Source organism: Callospermophilus lateralis, chromosome 18 (assembly GCF_048772815.1).
Source record: "Callospermophilus lateralis isolate mCalLat2 chromosome 18, mCalLat2.hap1, whole genome shotgun sequence".
NCBI lineage: Eukaryota > Metazoa > Chordata > Mammalia > Rodentia > Sciuridae > Callospermophilus > Callospermophilus lateralis.
In genome coordinates this window covers 5,641,426-5,659,374 of record NC_135322.1, presented here as the reverse complement: position 1 = coordinate 5,659,374, position 17,949 = coordinate 5,641,426, and the positions used below count along the sequence as shown (strand labels likewise).

Genomic DNA, 17,949 nt, shown 5'->3' with positions numbered 1-17,949 from the left:
CTCTGGAGGCAGCAGTGGGCACCTGCCTGTGCCCTTGGCCACACATGGCCATTCCACAGCTTTCCAGGAAGTGACCGTGCCTTAGGGTCAGGCCTGCGCAGCTCTGGCCTGGCCTCCTTCCCTCCTTCCTGCCTTGGCCTCCCAGCTCTCCGTAGCTGTCACCTGCGTGCAGTCAGGGGGCATGGACACAGGAGCTCTCTGCTCTGCTCGCAGCTCACCGGGGCTCCCTGGTCCTGAGTGGCCCATCCCAGCCTCCTGCGGCCTCCCTCCACGCCCTCTCGGTCCTCACTGCTGCCCACGCCTCCCCTGGCCTTTCTGAGCCCTTTTCCGTCGGCCCCATGACGCATCCATGGTCCCTGGACACTGGTTCCCCCTGGAAGGCTGTCCTCCTGGTCTCCTGTTCCTGTGAGCGTGGAGCTCCAGGGGGGAGCTGAGAGGGGGAAGGAGCCATGGTCTCCCCCCTCCAGGGCCAAACCAGGGAGTGAGAAAAGTGTCCCACAGTTGGAGGGTCATCCCCAGAATGAACCACGTGACCTAAAGTCTTACCGACACCTGTCACCCCAACAAGGGAAGGAGTGGGTCATGGCAGTCACTTCACAAGTAGGCGGGAAGCAAGGACCCCAGGACTGGGGGGAGCACTCAGAGCCCTAAACCTGGGTCCCAGCCCACTCACAGCAGCGTCACAAATATCAAGGGACAGGATTGAGAACCGTGGAATACATCTGTCCCCACCCCACAGAGCACTGCCGCGGGAGTGGAAGGAAGATGCAAGGAATGCGTGGGGGACACCATGTCCACGGGTTGGAAGACTCCTAGGTGAGGTGTCACCTTCTCCATGTGGGTTTCAAATACCCAGTCACAACCCTACCCTCTGAGTGTGAGTAGGTGCACGTGTTAGTAGACACAGGTGTGTGAGTAGATGTGTGTATGTGAACATACAGGAGGTGACGGTCACCTCCATGTGTATAAATGCACAAGTGACTGTGAATCTTCATGGAAATATAAAGGGCCCAGAATAATGCGACCATCTTACAGAAGAAGAGCTGGAGGGTCAGAGTCCTTTTCAGGCAGAGTCACCAGGCAGTGCAGTGGGACGGTGGACTCCATGAATGGCCCTGCACCCTGTCAGTGGACTTCAAGTTCATTCCCTTGGGAGAGGAGAGACTTTTCAATTAGTGGAGTAGAAGGAGAGGATCAAGGGTTGGAGGTGGAAACTCTGACTCTCACCACGTCACACCCGAGAAACGTCTGCGGTGAGTCAGGGACCTGGAGGTGAGCGTGAACCTGTAAAGCGTCTACACTGGGTGGTCCACGAGGTAGCTGCCAGCCCCCAGGCCTGGGCACCCCCAGTGTGGCGCGTTGATTAGGCCAAAGAACACCGTGCTTCCTTAGTGATCTTAATACTTGATATTTTAATGTGTTAAATAAAACATCATTAAGTGATTCCACCTTTGACTTTATTGTGACCACTAAGACACTAACCCACATGTGGGCCTTGCCTTGTACCTCTACCTGGGGCAGCTCTGGTGAAGACCTGGAGGACATCGTCGGGTGTGCAAGGATTTCCTAGAGCAGATCCCAACCCTAAGCAGGAAAGGAAAGTCGCATGAATTAGACGCCATCCAAACGCCTAAAAGTCCCTCTGTGAATTACAGGAGCCGAGTAAGAAGATGAACGGGAAGTCCCCACCTGGGAGAGAGTGTGTACCCACATGTGTACCCCCACCTACACACATGTACACACACACCACACCTACACACATGTACACACACACCACATACACACATTTACACACACACCCCACCTACACACATGTACACACACTCCCCACATATACACACATGTACACACACCCCACCTACACACATTTACACACACACCCCACCTACACACATGTACACACACCCCACCTACACACATGTACACACACCCCACCTACACACATGTACACACACCACATACACACATGTACACACACCACCTACACACATGTGCACACACACTCCACACCTACACACATGTACACACACACCCCACCTACACACATGTACACACACACCCCACCTACACACATGTACACACACCCCACCTACACACATGTACACACACCACCTACACACATGTGCACACACTCCACACCTACACACATGTACACACACACCCCACCTACACACATGTACACACACCCCACCTACACACATGTACACACACCACCTACACATATGTGCACACACACTCCACACCTACACACATGTACACTCACACCACATACACACATGTACAGACACACCACCTACACACATGTACACACACACTCCACATATACACATATACACCCACACCACATACACACATTTACACACACACCCCACCTACACACATGTACACACACTCCCCACATACACACACATGTACACACACCACCTACACACATGTGCACACACACTCCACACCTACACACATGTACACACACACCCCACCTACACACATGTACACACACACCGCACCTACACACATGTACACACACCCCACCTACACACATGTACACACACCACCTACACACATGTGCACACACACTCCACACCTACACACATGTACACACACACCCCACCTACACACATGTACACACACACCCCACCTACACACATGTACACACACCCCACCTACACACATGTACACACACCACCTACACACATGTGCACACACACTCCACACCTACACACATGTACACACACACCCCACCTACACACATGTACACACACCCCACCTACACACATGTACACACACCACCTACACACATGTGCACACACACTCCACACCTACACACATGTACACTCACACCACATACACACATGTACAGACACACCACCTACACACATGTACACACACACTCCACATATACACATATACACCCACACCACATATACACATGTACACACACTCCCCACATACACACACATGTACACACACACCGCACATACACACCCCCCACACACGTACACACACTGCATACACACATATATAAACACCCTACATACACACATGTACACACACATTCCACATACACACACACCCCACATACACACATGTACACACACATTCCACATACACACACATACACACACAGCCCATATACACACACGTACACACACACCCCACATACACACACGTATACACACCCCCACATACACACATGTACACCCCCCACATACACACATGTACACACACACACCCTGCATACACATACACACACACACACACACCCCACATACACACATGTACACACCCCCCACACACCCCCTCACACGTGGCTGTGCACCATGTCACTGAACCTAGAACATACACAGAATACACACAGAATTCCCAGCTCTCAGGGCCTCTGGGTGCTGGGAGCAGTTGTTGGATTGGGATTCTGGCCACTTGGGTCTGTACTTCTCAGGACCTGGAGTTGCACATGGAGATGTTCACATTTCACTGTGTGGGATTGTACTTTGGGTGAAAACAGAAGTTAGTTTTTAAAGGATGAAAGGTGTTGGGTGAGATCTGAGCCCTTTCTAGTGGACACTGGGAGGTGAGAGGGGTGGACGTGGAGTCCCTCTCTCAGGAGTGCGGGGGCGCAGCTGCCTCCGAGTTCAGGGAAGTGGGGGGTCACTGGGCTGCGTTACCTTTTCTCCTGTTCACGTGGGGTGGGGGGCGTCAGGGGAGTGTCTGTGACGGCGCCTGTCAGTCACAGTTACGGCAGGTACAGAGACCACTGGACACTCGCATGAGCTGCGGTCCCAACAGCCCACAGCTGTTTCCAGTCTGTCCACCCAGGCTGAGGATGGTTCAGGAGACAGTGGTCAGCTCCTCTGAGGACCTGCCATCCCCTCAGGGGGACAGAGGTGCGCACCACCCCTCCCCCATGGTTCTGCCTGCGGGGGGAGGGCTCAGGAGTCAGCTTCCCAGCTCAGGACCCGTGGGGGGGGGTCCAGAGGCAGGACAGGAGTAAGGAGGGGACAGTCAGCGAGTGACGGGGAGGAGCTTCAGCGTCTTTCTGGGGACAGGTGGGGACCTGGGGGACCTGGGGCCTCCTCTTCCGGGTGTTGTGCCCTGTGCTGTAGGCAGGCTGTTGTGGTTACTGACAGGCGCAGACGCTCTGCCCCTGGGTTCCTGAGCTTCCTGGGGAAAGCTCCAGCCTCTCCCAGGGACAAAGGTCCCCATGTGCATGACGTGGAGTGGCTGCTGCCCAGCCCACCCGGGAGGCTCCCTGGGCTTCCCTGGGGGAATTCATAACCTGCCCCCCTGCCCCTGTGGAGCCAGGCGTTGATCCCCAGTTCCAGGAGACTTCTGCACCTGTCTGCAGGGATGGACTGGGGTGTCACGGTGGCAGATCACAGGGTGTCCTTGCTGGGCCACAGGTAGCCTTGCATTCAGGTATCAGCTTTCCCCTGAAAAACAAACCCAACGCACGTGCATCCACCTTCCAGGGGCTTTTATGTGGCCCTGGGCTGTGCTGTGGGAGTCTCCAGCCAGGGGCTTTGCTGTCAGTGCACTCATGTGCTGGAGCGTCCTGTAAGATGATCACCCCACAGTGCAGATGAAGAGACTGAGGTTCAGAGAGGCTATGCCACTGTCTCAGGGTTCCTGTGCTGCTCGGGGCAGGGCTGGAATTGGAACTCCAGCCTGATTCTGAGGTCTCTTCCCATCTGACATGGAGGGAGGCAGAGGGGACACATGTGCAGGGGACAACATTCCTTGGTGCTTCTCAGGGAGAGGGGCAGCTGCCGAGGAGAAGCCTAGAGACTCACCCTATGAGCTGCTCTTAGTCCTCACCGGCGTTTTTGTTTGTTGTTTGTTTGTTTTTTTAAATAAATCACAGGTTGCCCTCCCCCCCTGAAATGTCCACCTTTGATTGAGTCAGCCTGGTGATTACAGGACGCTTGGGGGTGGCCTGGTAGAGCTGTAGACCTGGGGGTAGCTGCCCGGGAGGGAGAGTGGCCTGGGAGTGACCGCCTGGGACAGTGGGTGGAGCCCAGGAGTCAGGACCTCACTCCTGCCCTTTGGGACCCTCTGCTCCCTGCGCGTCCTTCCTGCCCCACCTCCGGGCTGTGCCCAGCGGGCAGCGCAGGGAGCAGTTGGCGCTGTGTTCTGAGACTCATGCCACCGTGAGCAGCATGTCTGTCCCTTTGTGTGGCCAGAGGGTGACCTGGACGAGTCCATCCGGGCTCACTCACTCCCGTGCTCTTCCCGGGGCTGTGGATGGCTTCAGTCAGGGCTGTATGGGGACAGCGGCTGTGACCCTGTGTCCAATGCTGTGGGGGGCAGGGCCACCATGGAGGCCATGACAGCAGAGTCCAGGGCTCTGGGCCTCCTCCCAAGTCCATGGGGACCACCAGGAGGGAGGGAGGGAGTGGAGGGCCTTGGGGAGCATCAGGGTGTCTGTCATCCTGCTCACTGACACCCAGAGCTGTGGGTGCAGCCGCCGCCAGAGACGTGAGTTCAAGTCCTGAGCCAGGCTGTGAACGTGACTTGTCACCAGGTTAATATGAGGTCCTGCTGGATTCGAGTGACCTAGACCCAGTGCCTAGTGTCCTTATCCCAGGAGAAACTTTGGCAATGACCACAGAGTCCCATGTCCAGGTTCCAGGGCTCCAGGGCCCTCTGGACAGAGACACAGGGAAGCAGCCAGTGGACATGGAGGGCAGGATGGACCAGCAGCAACCCCAGAGCTGGAAGAAGCAGGCGGAGTCTTTCTAGAGACTTCAGAGGAGCGTGGCCAGCCACCAGGGAGCTCAGACCTGGCCTCCACAGGGAGTCTGGGGCTGCCTCCCTGGGGCCTCCCTGGCCAGGCCCTGTCCTAGCTGCTGTCTGGCAGTACCCTGTGAAGGGGGTCTGTCAGGTAGCCCCCGAGGGCAGGGACCCCTGAGCTGGCCAGGCGGCTGGCACCTGCCCGGGATTGGCCACTGAGGAATGTCTGCCCCCTCCCCCCGTTCCCATCCCCTTCCCCTGAGTCTTTGTCCCTGTGTGGTGCCATGTGATCAGCACACTGAGTTAGACGTTTGGGGACATTCAAGAGGACAGCTCAGAAGAGCCCCGATGTCCTATCATGGGCCCTGAGCTCAGGGCTCCTTAACTGTCCCAACTTTATTGTCTTTTTTTCTGGTTGTGAAGAGCTCAGGCCCTTGGTGAGGGGAGAGACCACTTAAGAAGAAACAGGAAAGTTTAAGGAGAGCAATTGGCACAGAGATAGCCCTGCACATCTGAGCCCCCCACAGTTTGTTGCAGGTGCGACACATAAACTGGGGACACCCCATGCCCACACTGCGCCTGCCCCTCATGTCCACTGATCCATACGTGTTCCTACGGGATCCTCTCAGCTGCCGCTGTGCGTTGAAGGTCTCCACCTTAGAATTCAGCACCTGAGTCTCTAACACGGCACAGAAGCTCAGCAAGTGCAGCGCCCCGGGAAGCCACTGTCTGTCTTTGGGCATTTGTGGGCTGCTTCCTTTCCCGTCCTCAGCAGTGCTGACCTGGGGACCCTTCCAGCCCCTCTGGTGACTCCAGGGCATGGGATGATGGAGATGAAGTGGGAAGGGAAACACTGAGGCAGATGGAGGAGGTGAAGGGTTAGAGTCAGAGCTCAGCCCAGGACCCGCCCAGCCTGCTCCCATTGGTCAGCTCTGACTGACAAGCCGAGTGGCCAGTGGCCATGCTGCCCATGATGTCATCTCTCAGGTCCCAGATGGGTCTTCAGACTTGTAGGAGCCTCTGTCTCCAAGCTCCCTCCCTGACTGTCCCTGCAGGGAGACCCTGAGGCCTTCCCAGTGCAGTTGTCCCTGGTTGGGACTCTGAGCTCTTCCCCGTCGCTCTCCACTCACCCCCTTGCTGGACGGGGCTGTCCTCCAGGTCTCAGGTCAGGTAGCCCGATTCCTCCTGGGGAAGAATGAAGGAGTCAGGTCCAAGGTCCTTAAGTCCTGGGGACACTGAGCATGAAGGAGCCCAAGGTCTCTCCAAGCCCCGTCTCAGGGGACCTAGGGGCTGGAGGAGATGAACTGCGGGCGTCCCCTCTGCTCTAGTCCTCAACACCCCAGACCTGACTTTAATACCAGGTTGTCTTGACCTCAGAAGAAGGACGAGCAGGATCCGCCCTGGACGGTGCCCTTCCTTATCCCAGTGCAGGTGAGGGTCAGAGGTGCTGATGGTGTCCTCCTAGAGGAGGGTCCAGGACCCCTGGCCACGTGGGCTCCCTGCTCCCCTCCAGCCTCCAGCCCCTGAGATCAGGAGGGGCCTGCTCCAGGAGGGATGTGGCCTCAGTGGGTCCCCCCTGCTCAGCGGGAAGCTCTGAGACCTGGTGTCCTCTGAGCCCTGCCTTGTGGAGGTCAGCAGCCCGCCTTTCCCCTGCCCTCCCAGGCTCCTGGCCTGCCCTGCCCTGCTCCTCCTCCTGCGTCCTGGACACTCTCAGTCTCCCTCCCAGCTGCCCCCTCTCTGCCCTGTTGAGGATGAGGTTCTGTCCCCCCTGGGCCTTTCCTTGTCCCATGCAGGGTGCTTTCTCATGGGGTGGTGGGAGGGGTCATTTGTGGTTCTCTCTCTACTTTTTATTGATAAAGACGTTGTTTTTTACTCTTTAAAACATCTCGTGTAACTGGCCTAGAGCAACTGTGCAGTGGAACCTTTGCAATGGTGCAGAAGGTCTGTGTCTGCATGTCCCATGTGGTGGCCACTGGCCACGCAGGGCAGCCAAGCACTTGACGGATGGTGGGACTGAGGACCTGAATTTTTTGCTTATTTAATTTTAAGCCATTTTAAATTTAAAGACCTGCATATGGCTAGTGTCCCCCATATGTTAACTCAAGCCTAGAGACCCTCCCTTTAAGGTCGCATAAATTAAATATTCAATGAAGCCAGTACTAAATGTCTTCAAATGTGTGACCTTTACATTAGAAGACCTTTCAAATAATTGTGATCTCAAGGTTTGCATTTCAGTTAGGTTTAAGTTTAGCTTTAATTTTGAAATGAAGGTTTGTTCAGTGAAGAAGAATTTTGGTGTGCTGGATACCTGGGTGTATGGGAGGGTCCTTGGGGACTGAACTGAGCCTGGACATGCCAATTCCAGGTGATGAGGACTGGCTGGTTGCCGTGGGTGACCAGCATGGTCTACCACACACTCTGCTGTGACGTGCTGCCTCGCCACAGGCCCCAGGACAGGGGATCAACTAACCAGGACTGACTTCCCAACACTGTGTTCCAACATCAACCTTCATCTGTACAAGTTGCCTCTCTCAGGTGTTTTGTTGCAGTGACAGAAGGCTGACAGTCACCATTGTCAGCATTATTACCACCATCACAGGGACCGTCTCCCTGTTACAGGACTGAATCACCATGATTGTCAATGTCACCATGGTCACCACCATTGTAACCAGCCTGGCCATCACCATCATTACCAACATGACCAGTGTCACTGCTATTTATTAACATCCACTCCAGTGGTTCTCAGCCAGGGGCATCTTGCCCTCCACATGGACTTCATGGTGCCTGGAGAGATTTAGTGGTCTAACCTGGGGGTGGTAGTGGTTTTTATTACTGGCCTTGAGTGGGCAGGGGCCAGGGACCTACAAGGCACAGGACAACCTTACCCCCACCTTGAAGAGTTTTCTGTCCCTAAATATCGGTGGTGCCAAGGTGAGACACTGGTCTACTTTCTGCCCAGGACACTGGGATCCCTGTCCTCCAGTGCATGTCCAATCCCCACATCATCCTGCAGGGCAGGTGGGACTCTCAGCGTCCTCCAGGAGGGGCTGGGGAAGCTCTGGGAGAAGTGGCCTGCTCAGGACCCCTGTCCAGCTAGTGCAGGGCGGGGTCTTGACCACACTGTCCATCTCTCCCTGCCTGGACGACCTCTGGCCCCTGTGTCCCCACTTCCTTGGCAACATGTGACCACTGGGTCCCTGACACATGCTGGATGCCTGATGTGACCCTCCCACTGTCAGCCCTGCCCTCGAGGCAGAGACCGAGACCCACAGTTTAAACACAGAGAAACTGGGCTGAGGAGAAGGGGTCCCTGCAGCTACCTGGAGTCGTGGCCAGCGCTCACACCCACCGTGTCCACCCCTCTGGCCTGGGTTCTGTCCACCTGCTCCAGCTCCTGGCCTGTGTCCCCTCCAGCTTTCCCTTCTGCAGCCAGAGCTGGCCTTGAGTCCAGCCCAGCCAGGTCCCCCCTGCCAGAGCCATGGGCACCTGCGGAGGTAGAGTTTGACCAGGCCGTAGACCAGGATCCCACAGAGGTAGCCGCAGCCCAGGGACGTCACCAAAACGAGGAACACCACCAAGGGGCCCGAGATGGAGAAGCCAGGAGGAGGCGGAGGAGCAGGCGAGGGTCCTGGGGAGAGACCACCCGGGTCAGGACCCCACGCAGCCTCATTCACCCCCTCCCTGGGCCCACCCCCCTCTGTGCTTCAAAGACTTATCAGCGCCTCCTCTGGGCCCAGCACATGGTGCCTGGCCCACTGTGGGGTGTGACCTAGTCTCCAGCCCACATCCTGCCCCTGCTCGCAGCTGGCTCTGGGGTGACCGGCTGGCAGCCCCCTGGGCCCTTCCTTGCAGTCCCACGCTGTGTGGGGACTGTCCTGACACTGCAGATGGGGACCTGAGTCTGGAACCTGAGCTGCCTGCTCCTGCTCCGTGTGATGGCCAGGGCAGGGCCAGGATGTGACCTGGGTCTGGACCCCAGATTCCTCCTGCTCCTTGGCCTGTCCTGGGCTCTCTGGGCCTGTCGGCCTCTCCCCTCGACACAGAAACCTGGATGTGTGGATGGGGAGGAGCCCTTCCCTGTCTTAGACTCAAGTCCAGGATTCCGTGACAGGCACACAGGTAGCATGGTGGCCAGCACGGGACACGTGCTCAGTAAATGACAGCTCCCACTGTCCCCAGGATTCTCCCTGGTCCCTATGTGAGGGGTCTGGGGCATTCAGAGGAGGCAGCTTTGGACCTGGACACTGAGGACAGGGAGGACACCACCGGAAGCCGTTAGCATGGGATGGCACTGTCTAGGCACAGCAGGGAGGGGAGACCTGGAGAGGTGACCTGTGAGGGGCTGTGGCACTCACGGGGAGGCTGGATCCTGACGTCCCCGTAGAAGGCCAGCTGGGTCACCAGGTTCTCTCCGACGCATCGGTAATTTCCCATCTGCTCCCAGGCCAAGAGGGAGAAGTTCAAGTTTGCATCCGAGCTCAGCAGGGAGCCATTGTGGAGCCAGTGGTACTTGGGACTTGGGTGGGAATCGCAAGAGCATTCCAGCTGCACCTGGGAGCCGATGCCAGCAGTCAGGGCGCCGTCGAAGCCCTGGAGGTTGGTGGACAGGCTCACGTAGTCAGGCCCATCTGCAGAGACAGGGCAGGAGACCTGCAGCTGCGCTTCTGCCCTCTGCAGCCAGGAGTGCCCCCACTCTGTGCCCCAAGCTGGTCAGGACCCCTGCTACCAAGCAGGGGAGCCGTGTCAGCGACTTTAGGAGCAGTGACAGCATCTGTCACCCTTAGCCCTAGGGGCCCCTCGGTCCCAGGGAGATGGCCTCCGGTGACAGCGCAGGTTGGTGTGCCGCAGGCCAGGGAGTGTGCTGGTCTCTGGGCACCTCCACACGCCTGTTGAGTTCCCTCAACTCATTGGTCAGTGCCAGTTGTGCTCCATTCACAGGTGAAATGCGACTCAGAGGAGAGGACTCGGGGTCTGGGCACTCTGTGGACACCGCAGCAGGCAAGTCGGGGGCTCAGAAGCCATCAGCCCGAGTCGCTGCAGCCTGTGTGCCCTGGTCTTGTTCCAAACCTCTGACCCATAAAGGGCCACATGGGGGTGAGAAGTTGCCTGTCTAGTGACTTTAGCGTCCTCAGATGGTCCCATGGCCTGCACCTTAGGAAATAAGAAGGACCACAGAGCAGTTCCGGGTGGACATGTGAGTGTGATTTGGACACGTGACTTTTCCAAATGGTTTTTTTTTTAGTTGTTGGTGGACACAATATCTTAATTTTATTGATTTATTTTTTGTGTGGTGCTGAGGATGGATCCCAGGTCCTCACACGTGCCAGGCAAGCCCCTACCACTGAGCCACAGCCCAGGCGGATGTGTGCTTCTTGTTGTCATTATTATTATTACATATTTCTGTTTTTGAAGACTCTGAGGACCTCTGGATCAGCAGTCCTGGGCACAGTCAAGATCAAGTGTGACGTATTTCCAAGCCCCGGATGTGATTGACAAGAGCTGTTGGGGAATGTGAGGTCGTGGGGGGCCGTGGCCTTGCCTTGGTGGGCAGTGGACCTTTCCCATGAGGGACAAGGACATGTGAGATGCAGGAGGAAGACTTTCCTTTCAGAGCCTCTAACTCTGGGCAGGGCTCCCCCGCTGGCCCACAGCCGCCCTCTGACGGGTTTGAAATCCAGACTCCTGTTGTAACAGGAGTGTCCTCAATTCCACTGAGTAAAGGGGCCTGGAGGAGGGAGGCTGGGTCTAGAGGAGTGCTGCGAGGGGAAGGCCCAGCGTGGAGGCTCCCGGGTCACCAGCTTGGAAACTTAATCGACGGAATCAACTCAAACTGATCCTCTGAGAACCGCTTTCTTGTAAGCAGCCCCCTCTGTACAAAGCCAGAGCTCAATGACCTCCCAGAGCCCATTTCTAATCACAGAAATGGGGACATGGGTTCCCCTTGAGAACCGAGTCAGCATGGTGCTGTGTGGGGTGGGGACAGTTCCGGATCCAGAGCAGAAGATCCGGAGCCGGGATTCGAACCTGCACCAAGTAGGCTTGCTGGCTCTCCTGATCCGCCTGCCTCATGGCCACGTCCCAGGAAGTCCTTGCCCCTGGCCTCTCGCCCACCCCCCCGGAGCACTCACAGGCCACAGTCAGAGAGACGGTGTCACTTTTCTGAAGAATGTCTGGGAAGCTCTCGTATCTCTGTATGACACACTGCAGAGTCCTGTCTTGGCGGCTGACCCTGCGGATGACCAGCGTCCTGCCGTCTGCAGATATTGCTATGCGCTGACTGGCCGAGATGGGCACGCTGTTCCGGTACCACTCGATGTGGGAGGCGTTGGTGTGGCATTCGGCCGCCACGGAATCCAAGTTCTCCACCACGGAGCTGGTGTTGGCCGAGATGACCGGTGGGGGCCCCAACTCTGGGTGAAGCGGGAGAAGAGGGTTAGGTGTGGGGACTGCCTCCCCAGCTCTGCTCTCCCAGGGTGGTTTTGGGGTGTGTGGAAGAGAAGCCAAGAGCTTGGAGCTCAGAGCGTCGGAGAAACAGGGCGTGGGCAATCAGCTGCCCAGGTGGGCCCTTACCTGGGCCCCTACTGTCCATCTGCTGCAATATGATGAGCTCTTGGCATAACAATAGGGACTGATGGTTTTGAACCCCAAACCAGGGTCCCTCATCCGAGGAGCCATGAGAGATGGCAACTGGACCCCCCATGGGGCTCCTGTTACCTGGGTCTGGTTCACTTTACAAGTGCTCCCTCCGACCTACAGCAGACACATGGTGGGAATCTCCCCATGCCACGGAGGAGGACACTGGGGGTCACAGAGAGAAGACACCTGGCTCAGGGCTGTGTAGCACTCTGAGTCAGAGGCGACCACAGGCTCCCTGTCTACCACGTGGACAGTCTCCTCCCCTGGCTCTGGGGAGCCCTGGAGCTGTCTGGTGGCCCCTGGGTTAAGCTCTGTAAAATCTCCACCCTGAAGCATGGGAGGGGCTGGTGGTTTGTGTCCCATCTGTAGATAGGTGAGGGGTGACATCCTATCACTGCTTTTTGTTATATAGGATTCTGTCTCAGCCAACTAGAGAGAGATTCCCACTGACCCTAAAGCCATATGAGAAATGCCCTTGGACAGAGCCACAAGGTGAGTAATCGCAGTGTCTTCTAGGACCCCAGAGCCTCTGCTAAGCAGCCACAAGAAACAAATTCGGTCATCAGCCTGCAAGAGCCTGGACGTGGCTTCTCCCCCAGCTAATCCTCTACAAGGGACCAGCGCTGGCCAGAGTCCTTGGGAGACTCAGAACAGAGACCAGCTGAGCGTCACCGGGACCTCTGGCCAGCAGGAGCTGTGTGGTAGTGCAGGGGTGGCTTTAGGCAGCTGGCCTGTGGCTGGTGTTACGCAGCAGTAAAAAGTCCCACTTTCCCACAGTGAAACCAGAGCCCTGGAGGTGGCGAGCGGCCCTGTGCGCAGGAGAAGCTGGCGGCCATCGCCAAGGCTCCCTGTGCCGCGCCTTCCAGAGACACTCAGACTGCATGATCTCCAATGTGTCCTCTCCTAGAGTCCCCGGATCCAGCTTCTATCTGCGGTGGGCAAAGGGACCACCTGCCATTCACCTAGAACCTCCAGCCAGCCAGTGGCTCTTTGGGTCCCGTTGGCAGTGTCCACCCGAGCTGTGTAGTTCCCCGTGTCATTTAAGGTGCACTTCCTGAAGGACAGGTAGCCTTTGCTGGTCACCGTCAGCAGGTTGCTGTACAAGGGCCCAGGGACCTCGGAATCGGGGGGCCTGAAGCTGATGATCATGGTCTCCGCGCTGTCCTCTGCGCCCCGGTACCAGCTGTATTCCTGAACATCCTCGGGCACGTTCTCCAGGGCCAGGACAGTCCTGTGTCTCTCAACGGCAGTGAGTGAGTCTGGGCTGATGAAGAGCTGCCCGGAGGCCTGGCAGGGCCCACAGGCCAGCAGGCTGGCTGCCACTGGTAAGAGAGGAGGAGAGACTGAGTCCTGAGCCACCCAGGGGTGGCCCCGGAACGCTGTGTGCGAGGGAGAGCGACTCCCTGGCCTGGCCCTTCCTCTCCGCTGCCCTTGGCCGCTGCCGGGTCCATTATTTCCTTCGTCATCTCCTAGCCTGCCCTCCCCCTTGGTCCCTCAGCTCCCACCCACCCTCACAGGACCGTCACGTGGACCTCAACGAAGCCCAATGGTGACCCTGCTGTCACCTCCAGTGCCTCCTCTGGCCCAGTGTTCTCAGGTCAGGTTCTGACTCAGCACATCCTCAGGACTTTCTCAGCAAGAGGTGATTAGGGTCGCCTCCTTTGGCCTCACCTGCCCCACTCCTGCCTCACACCTCTGCACACCTTCAGTCCTCCATGTATTTAGTTTTGAGAAGACGTGGCTTCGGGCTCTGCCCAGGCACACGGGGCTCTCTGGATGCACCGCGCTCTCCTAGTGCCAGCTTGGCCCCCGCTGTTCCCCTTCCTGACACAGCGCCTGCTCCCCGCTGCACCCTCACTTCTCGGCTCTGATGTCCCCCCCAGCCTGGGTCAGGAGCCCTGCCAGGCTTTCCCAGCTCCCTGGACTTCCCTCATCCCAGCCAGGGGCACTGCTGTCAGGGCCTGGTGACGGGTCCCTCTGTCACCCTGTGCCTAGAGGTCCAGGGGGTGCAGGGCCGGGCACGTCTTGCTGAGCCCTGAGTGTGCAGCACCCTGAGCGGAACCCGGGGTGCTCGGCAGGGGCTGTCGGGGTGCTATTACTCTGACACGGTCCACACTCGTCCAGGGTCTCGGGAGTGGGTGTGCGTGGGGGTGGGACCTGTTAACACCCAGGACTCTGGCAGGTGTCCCCTGCTCTGTGCAGCCCACACCTTGGCTGTGGGAAGAGGCAAAGGAGCTTGAGACCCTGCTGCAGGCCTGGGTGGGGCACTGGACATGTTCCAGGCCTGCGTGGGGGACACTGGACATGTTCAGGGACAGCACTTGTGACCTCCAGTGAAGGATGACAGTTGTACAGGTTCAGGGCCCAGAGGGTGTTGGGAAGGAGGGGTTGGGTGGGATCCACCCGGGAGCTGGTGCAGGGCCAGGCAGACAGGCGCAGGGAGAGGTGGTGGCAGGTCACGGGTGGTCCAGGTTCAGGGCTCTGTGGTGTCGGGACTCAGAGCTGCGTGTGTCCCCGGGGCTGCGTGTGCCTGCGCAGGCGTCCTGCGGTCTGTGTGCGTCTGTGGCCTGTGTCTGTGGTGGGGGTGCCCAGGTGTGTGAGCCCAGGAGGGTCCTGTGGGGTCCTTCCCCTCCCTCCCCACCGTCCTGGGAGTGGGGCTGGCCCTGGATGGGGAGGTTTCTGGCTCCCTCCCAGCCTGACTCCCCAGCTGACCTTCCCTGGTCCTGGAAAACAGGTCTGGTCCCGCTTACCCACAAGGAACAGGGGCCTGCAGGGGCCGCGCCTGGGGACGGGAAGGTCCATGAACTGCTGGGGTCCCCAGGAAGAGTGTCCCCCCAGAGCCGGCAGCCTCTCTCCTCCCCCGACCTGCGTCTTCTGAGATGTGCTCTGTCCTGTCCCCTCTTCCTGGTGCTGGTCCTCCCAGGGTGGACTCTGCCCCGCAGGGCGGGAGTCGGGGAGGAGGGGCCCCGGGAGGAGGTCATTATCTTCATGGCCTCCTGTTGCCTTGAGCTCATTACTGGACTCTAATTGTCCCTGTGTCTGTATTATATTTATGACCCAGACTTGCTGCTGGTGAGCCAGGAGACACAGAAAAGCACATGAAAGACAGCAGAGAGCACTTTACCTGGCGTCTCGTTTCCCTTTGATCTGGGCTTCCTTCCAGGGCTGGGCCCACGTTTTCCGTGTCCTCTCGGGTTCTGGCCGGCTGCTGTGGCCCCTCCACCCTGTTCTTCCCTCCCTTGGGGGCAGTGGACATGTTCAGGGACAGCACTTGTGACCGCCAGTGAAGGGTGACAGACTTCCTTCCCCAGGGCCGTGTGGATGGCTGCAAGGTGTGCGTCAGACACCCAGACCCAACTCAGTGCAGGTGCGTTCCCTGCCAGGGGACCACAGGGTGATGTTGGTCCCTTGGGTCACCACAAGACTGGGACGCTCTCATCGCCTAGTGACCGCGCAGCCATCCCCACCTCCTACCACAGGGCATTATCCACATTTGTGTTGGGGCCAGTGTAAACCAGCCCACGTCCCCAAAGCCACCCGCAAGCCAGGTGGGTCAGTGACACATGGTGCATGGTACAGAGGTGACCGACCCTGTGTTGGGGCTGACGTGTTCCCTGTGCTCAACTTCACGTCATCATTTCAGCCTGCACTTCCACTTACCAAAAACTGACTCCCGTGGAACACAATGCCCCTCACGCCTGCAGCCTCCCACGGCCCAGTTCCTGTGTGTCTTGACCACATCATTTTCTTTCTTTGTTTTTTTTTTCTTTTGCATGTGTGTAATTTAATCTGATGTTTTGTTTATAGTGACCCTAGAAGCAATAAGCTCCATATACACAATGTCACTTGTTACATATAGTGTTTGTGTGCATGTTCATAATGTAACTGTTTGCAGTCCTAGTGTGTCTAGAGGAACTTGTTACACATAATATAACTTGTTATATAATGTGGATGTGTGCATGAGTGTGTGTGTGTGACTAGGCAGGTCATAGGCCACACCATGTGGTGTGTGTGAGTGTACTCTATGCTATTCACACTATAACAAACTGCCCCTGGACACATTTCCCAAACCTAACTGGGTCCTTAAGCAACATGGGACTGTATGCAAACAGGGTACAGGAACGGGATGTCCCTGGTGAGGGATGGTTGTCTGAGACCTTCAAAACCCAGGACTGCACCGTGCAGAGGGAAGTCTGTGGCTATGTTGGTGACTCATATCAGCACCCAGTTATCAAAGTCATGAACTCCCAGACCTGGCTCTAAAGCTGTTATGGTCCAGTGGTTAAATCTTGCTATTGTTCATAAACCCCAGGTGGACCACATGAATCTCAGTAGCATCATCCAGAAGATGCCTCCACCTTCAGGAACTCACGCCCCTTCCTCAGGGGACCCCCGACTGGGCCTGGCCACCCCTTCTTGGATCCTCCATGACTTGGAGTGTCTCATCTGAAACCTGTCCCTTTAGTCAGGAGTGGTGGCATCCAGTGACCACCCAGGGACAGGTGGGAACTTGGTGAGAAGCCCCAAGGAAGCTTTAACCTCTTCTGGGGTCTAATGTTGTTCCTTCTTGTTTATCAAAATAGCAAAACATCACCGTCCCTCCCAGGGCAAAGTGCGGCCCAGCCCAGCCAGAGTGGACCTGCTGTGCCCTGCCCCTCCCTGTTGTCAGGTTGCAGCCTGCAGGAATGGTGACTCGTGATATCTGGGGAGAGGAAGGCAGGGGGCTTCTCACCCCCCCACCCCATCTGGGCAAGCCCCGTCACCCCAAGCCTCGCAGCACGAGGAGAAGCCAGGGGTTAGGGGAAACAGCCTCCTTGACCTTGTTGTGCATCCTCCTGGGAGGAATCCCTCCTGGAGCAAGAACTGGATAAAGATGGGGAGAGTCAGGAGCCCCCCACCAGATTTCAGAGAGGACGAGGCTCAGGGGACAGTAGAATAACATCACCAACCACAGCACTAACAGCACCAAGTGTGCCCTGTCGCTCTCTTTCCTCCTGGTGAGACTGTAAGTCTTGAGGCAGGAGAGTCTCTGGTGGGCAGGGTCAGAGCCAGGCAGCAGGAGGCACTGGGTGGAAAAAGAGGATGGGTCCCGGGAGGCAGAGCTGACCCCTGTAGCCTGGTGGGCAGCAGAGGGGCCCTCACCACAGTACCCACCTGCGTTGGGTGCACAGGGGGCTCCCCTACAGAAGGAAAGCTGCCTGACCTTTCTGTGGCCCCAGGTCCTCGTCTTAGAGTGGACACCTCGGCCACTACCTTTATAAACCCGAGATCTGAAACCAGGCAGAATAAAGTCAATGACCAGAGGAACAAGAACACACAGAAGCAAGGAAAACCGAGGGGAGAGACAGGCCTTCTTCATGGACACCTGGAGTCCAGTCCACCAGAGCCACGTCTATCCGCAGATGTCCCAGGCAAGAGATTTGGTGTATTTTTTTTTTTCATTTAAAAAAGCATAAGGTCATATTGGACGGGTGACAACTGGGACTTTTGTGAGAACATTGATTCCATGGTGGTGGTTCCTGGACCTGGCGCACACATTGTGGGAGAGGCTGTGACAGCAGATGTGGGGTCCAGGAGATGAAG

At 57.3% G+C, this 17,949-nt stretch overlaps 1 protein-coding gene across 1 annotated transcript; it reads right to left on the bottom strand.

Annotated features, from left to right (window-relative positions):
* Window positions 1-6,896: 6,896 nt before the first annotated feature.
* Window positions 6,897-13,832, bottom strand: Ceacam18 (CEA cell adhesion molecule 18). The gene is made up of 6 exons (XM_077105897.1): window positions 13,775-13,832; window positions 13,329-13,688; window positions 11,859-12,140; window positions 10,086-10,358; window positions 9,217-9,358; window positions 6,897-6,915 (listed from the first exon to the last, which is right to left on the bottom strand). The coding sequence occupies exons 1-6, from the start codon at window positions 13,830-13,832 to the stop codon at window positions 6,897-6,899; spliced, it is 1,134 nt and encodes a 377-aa protein (XP_076962012.1).
* Between the last annotated feature and the right edge of the window lie 4,117 nt (window positions 13,833-17,949).

Coding starts and splice junctions, on each gene's coding strand:
- Ceacam18 (XM_077105897.1), bottom strand. CDS start 13,832: ATGACGAAGGAAATAATGGACCCGGCAGCGGCCAAGGGCAGCGGAGAG. Junction 13,689..13,774: donor CAGCGGAGAGGAAGGGCCAG/GCCAGGGAGTCG, acceptor CTCTCTTACCAG/TGGCAGCCAGCCTGCTGGCC. Junction 9,359..10,085: donor CGTCAGGATCCAGCCTCCCC/GTGAGTGCCACA, acceptor GTCTCTCCCCAG/GACCCTCGCCTGCTCCTCCG.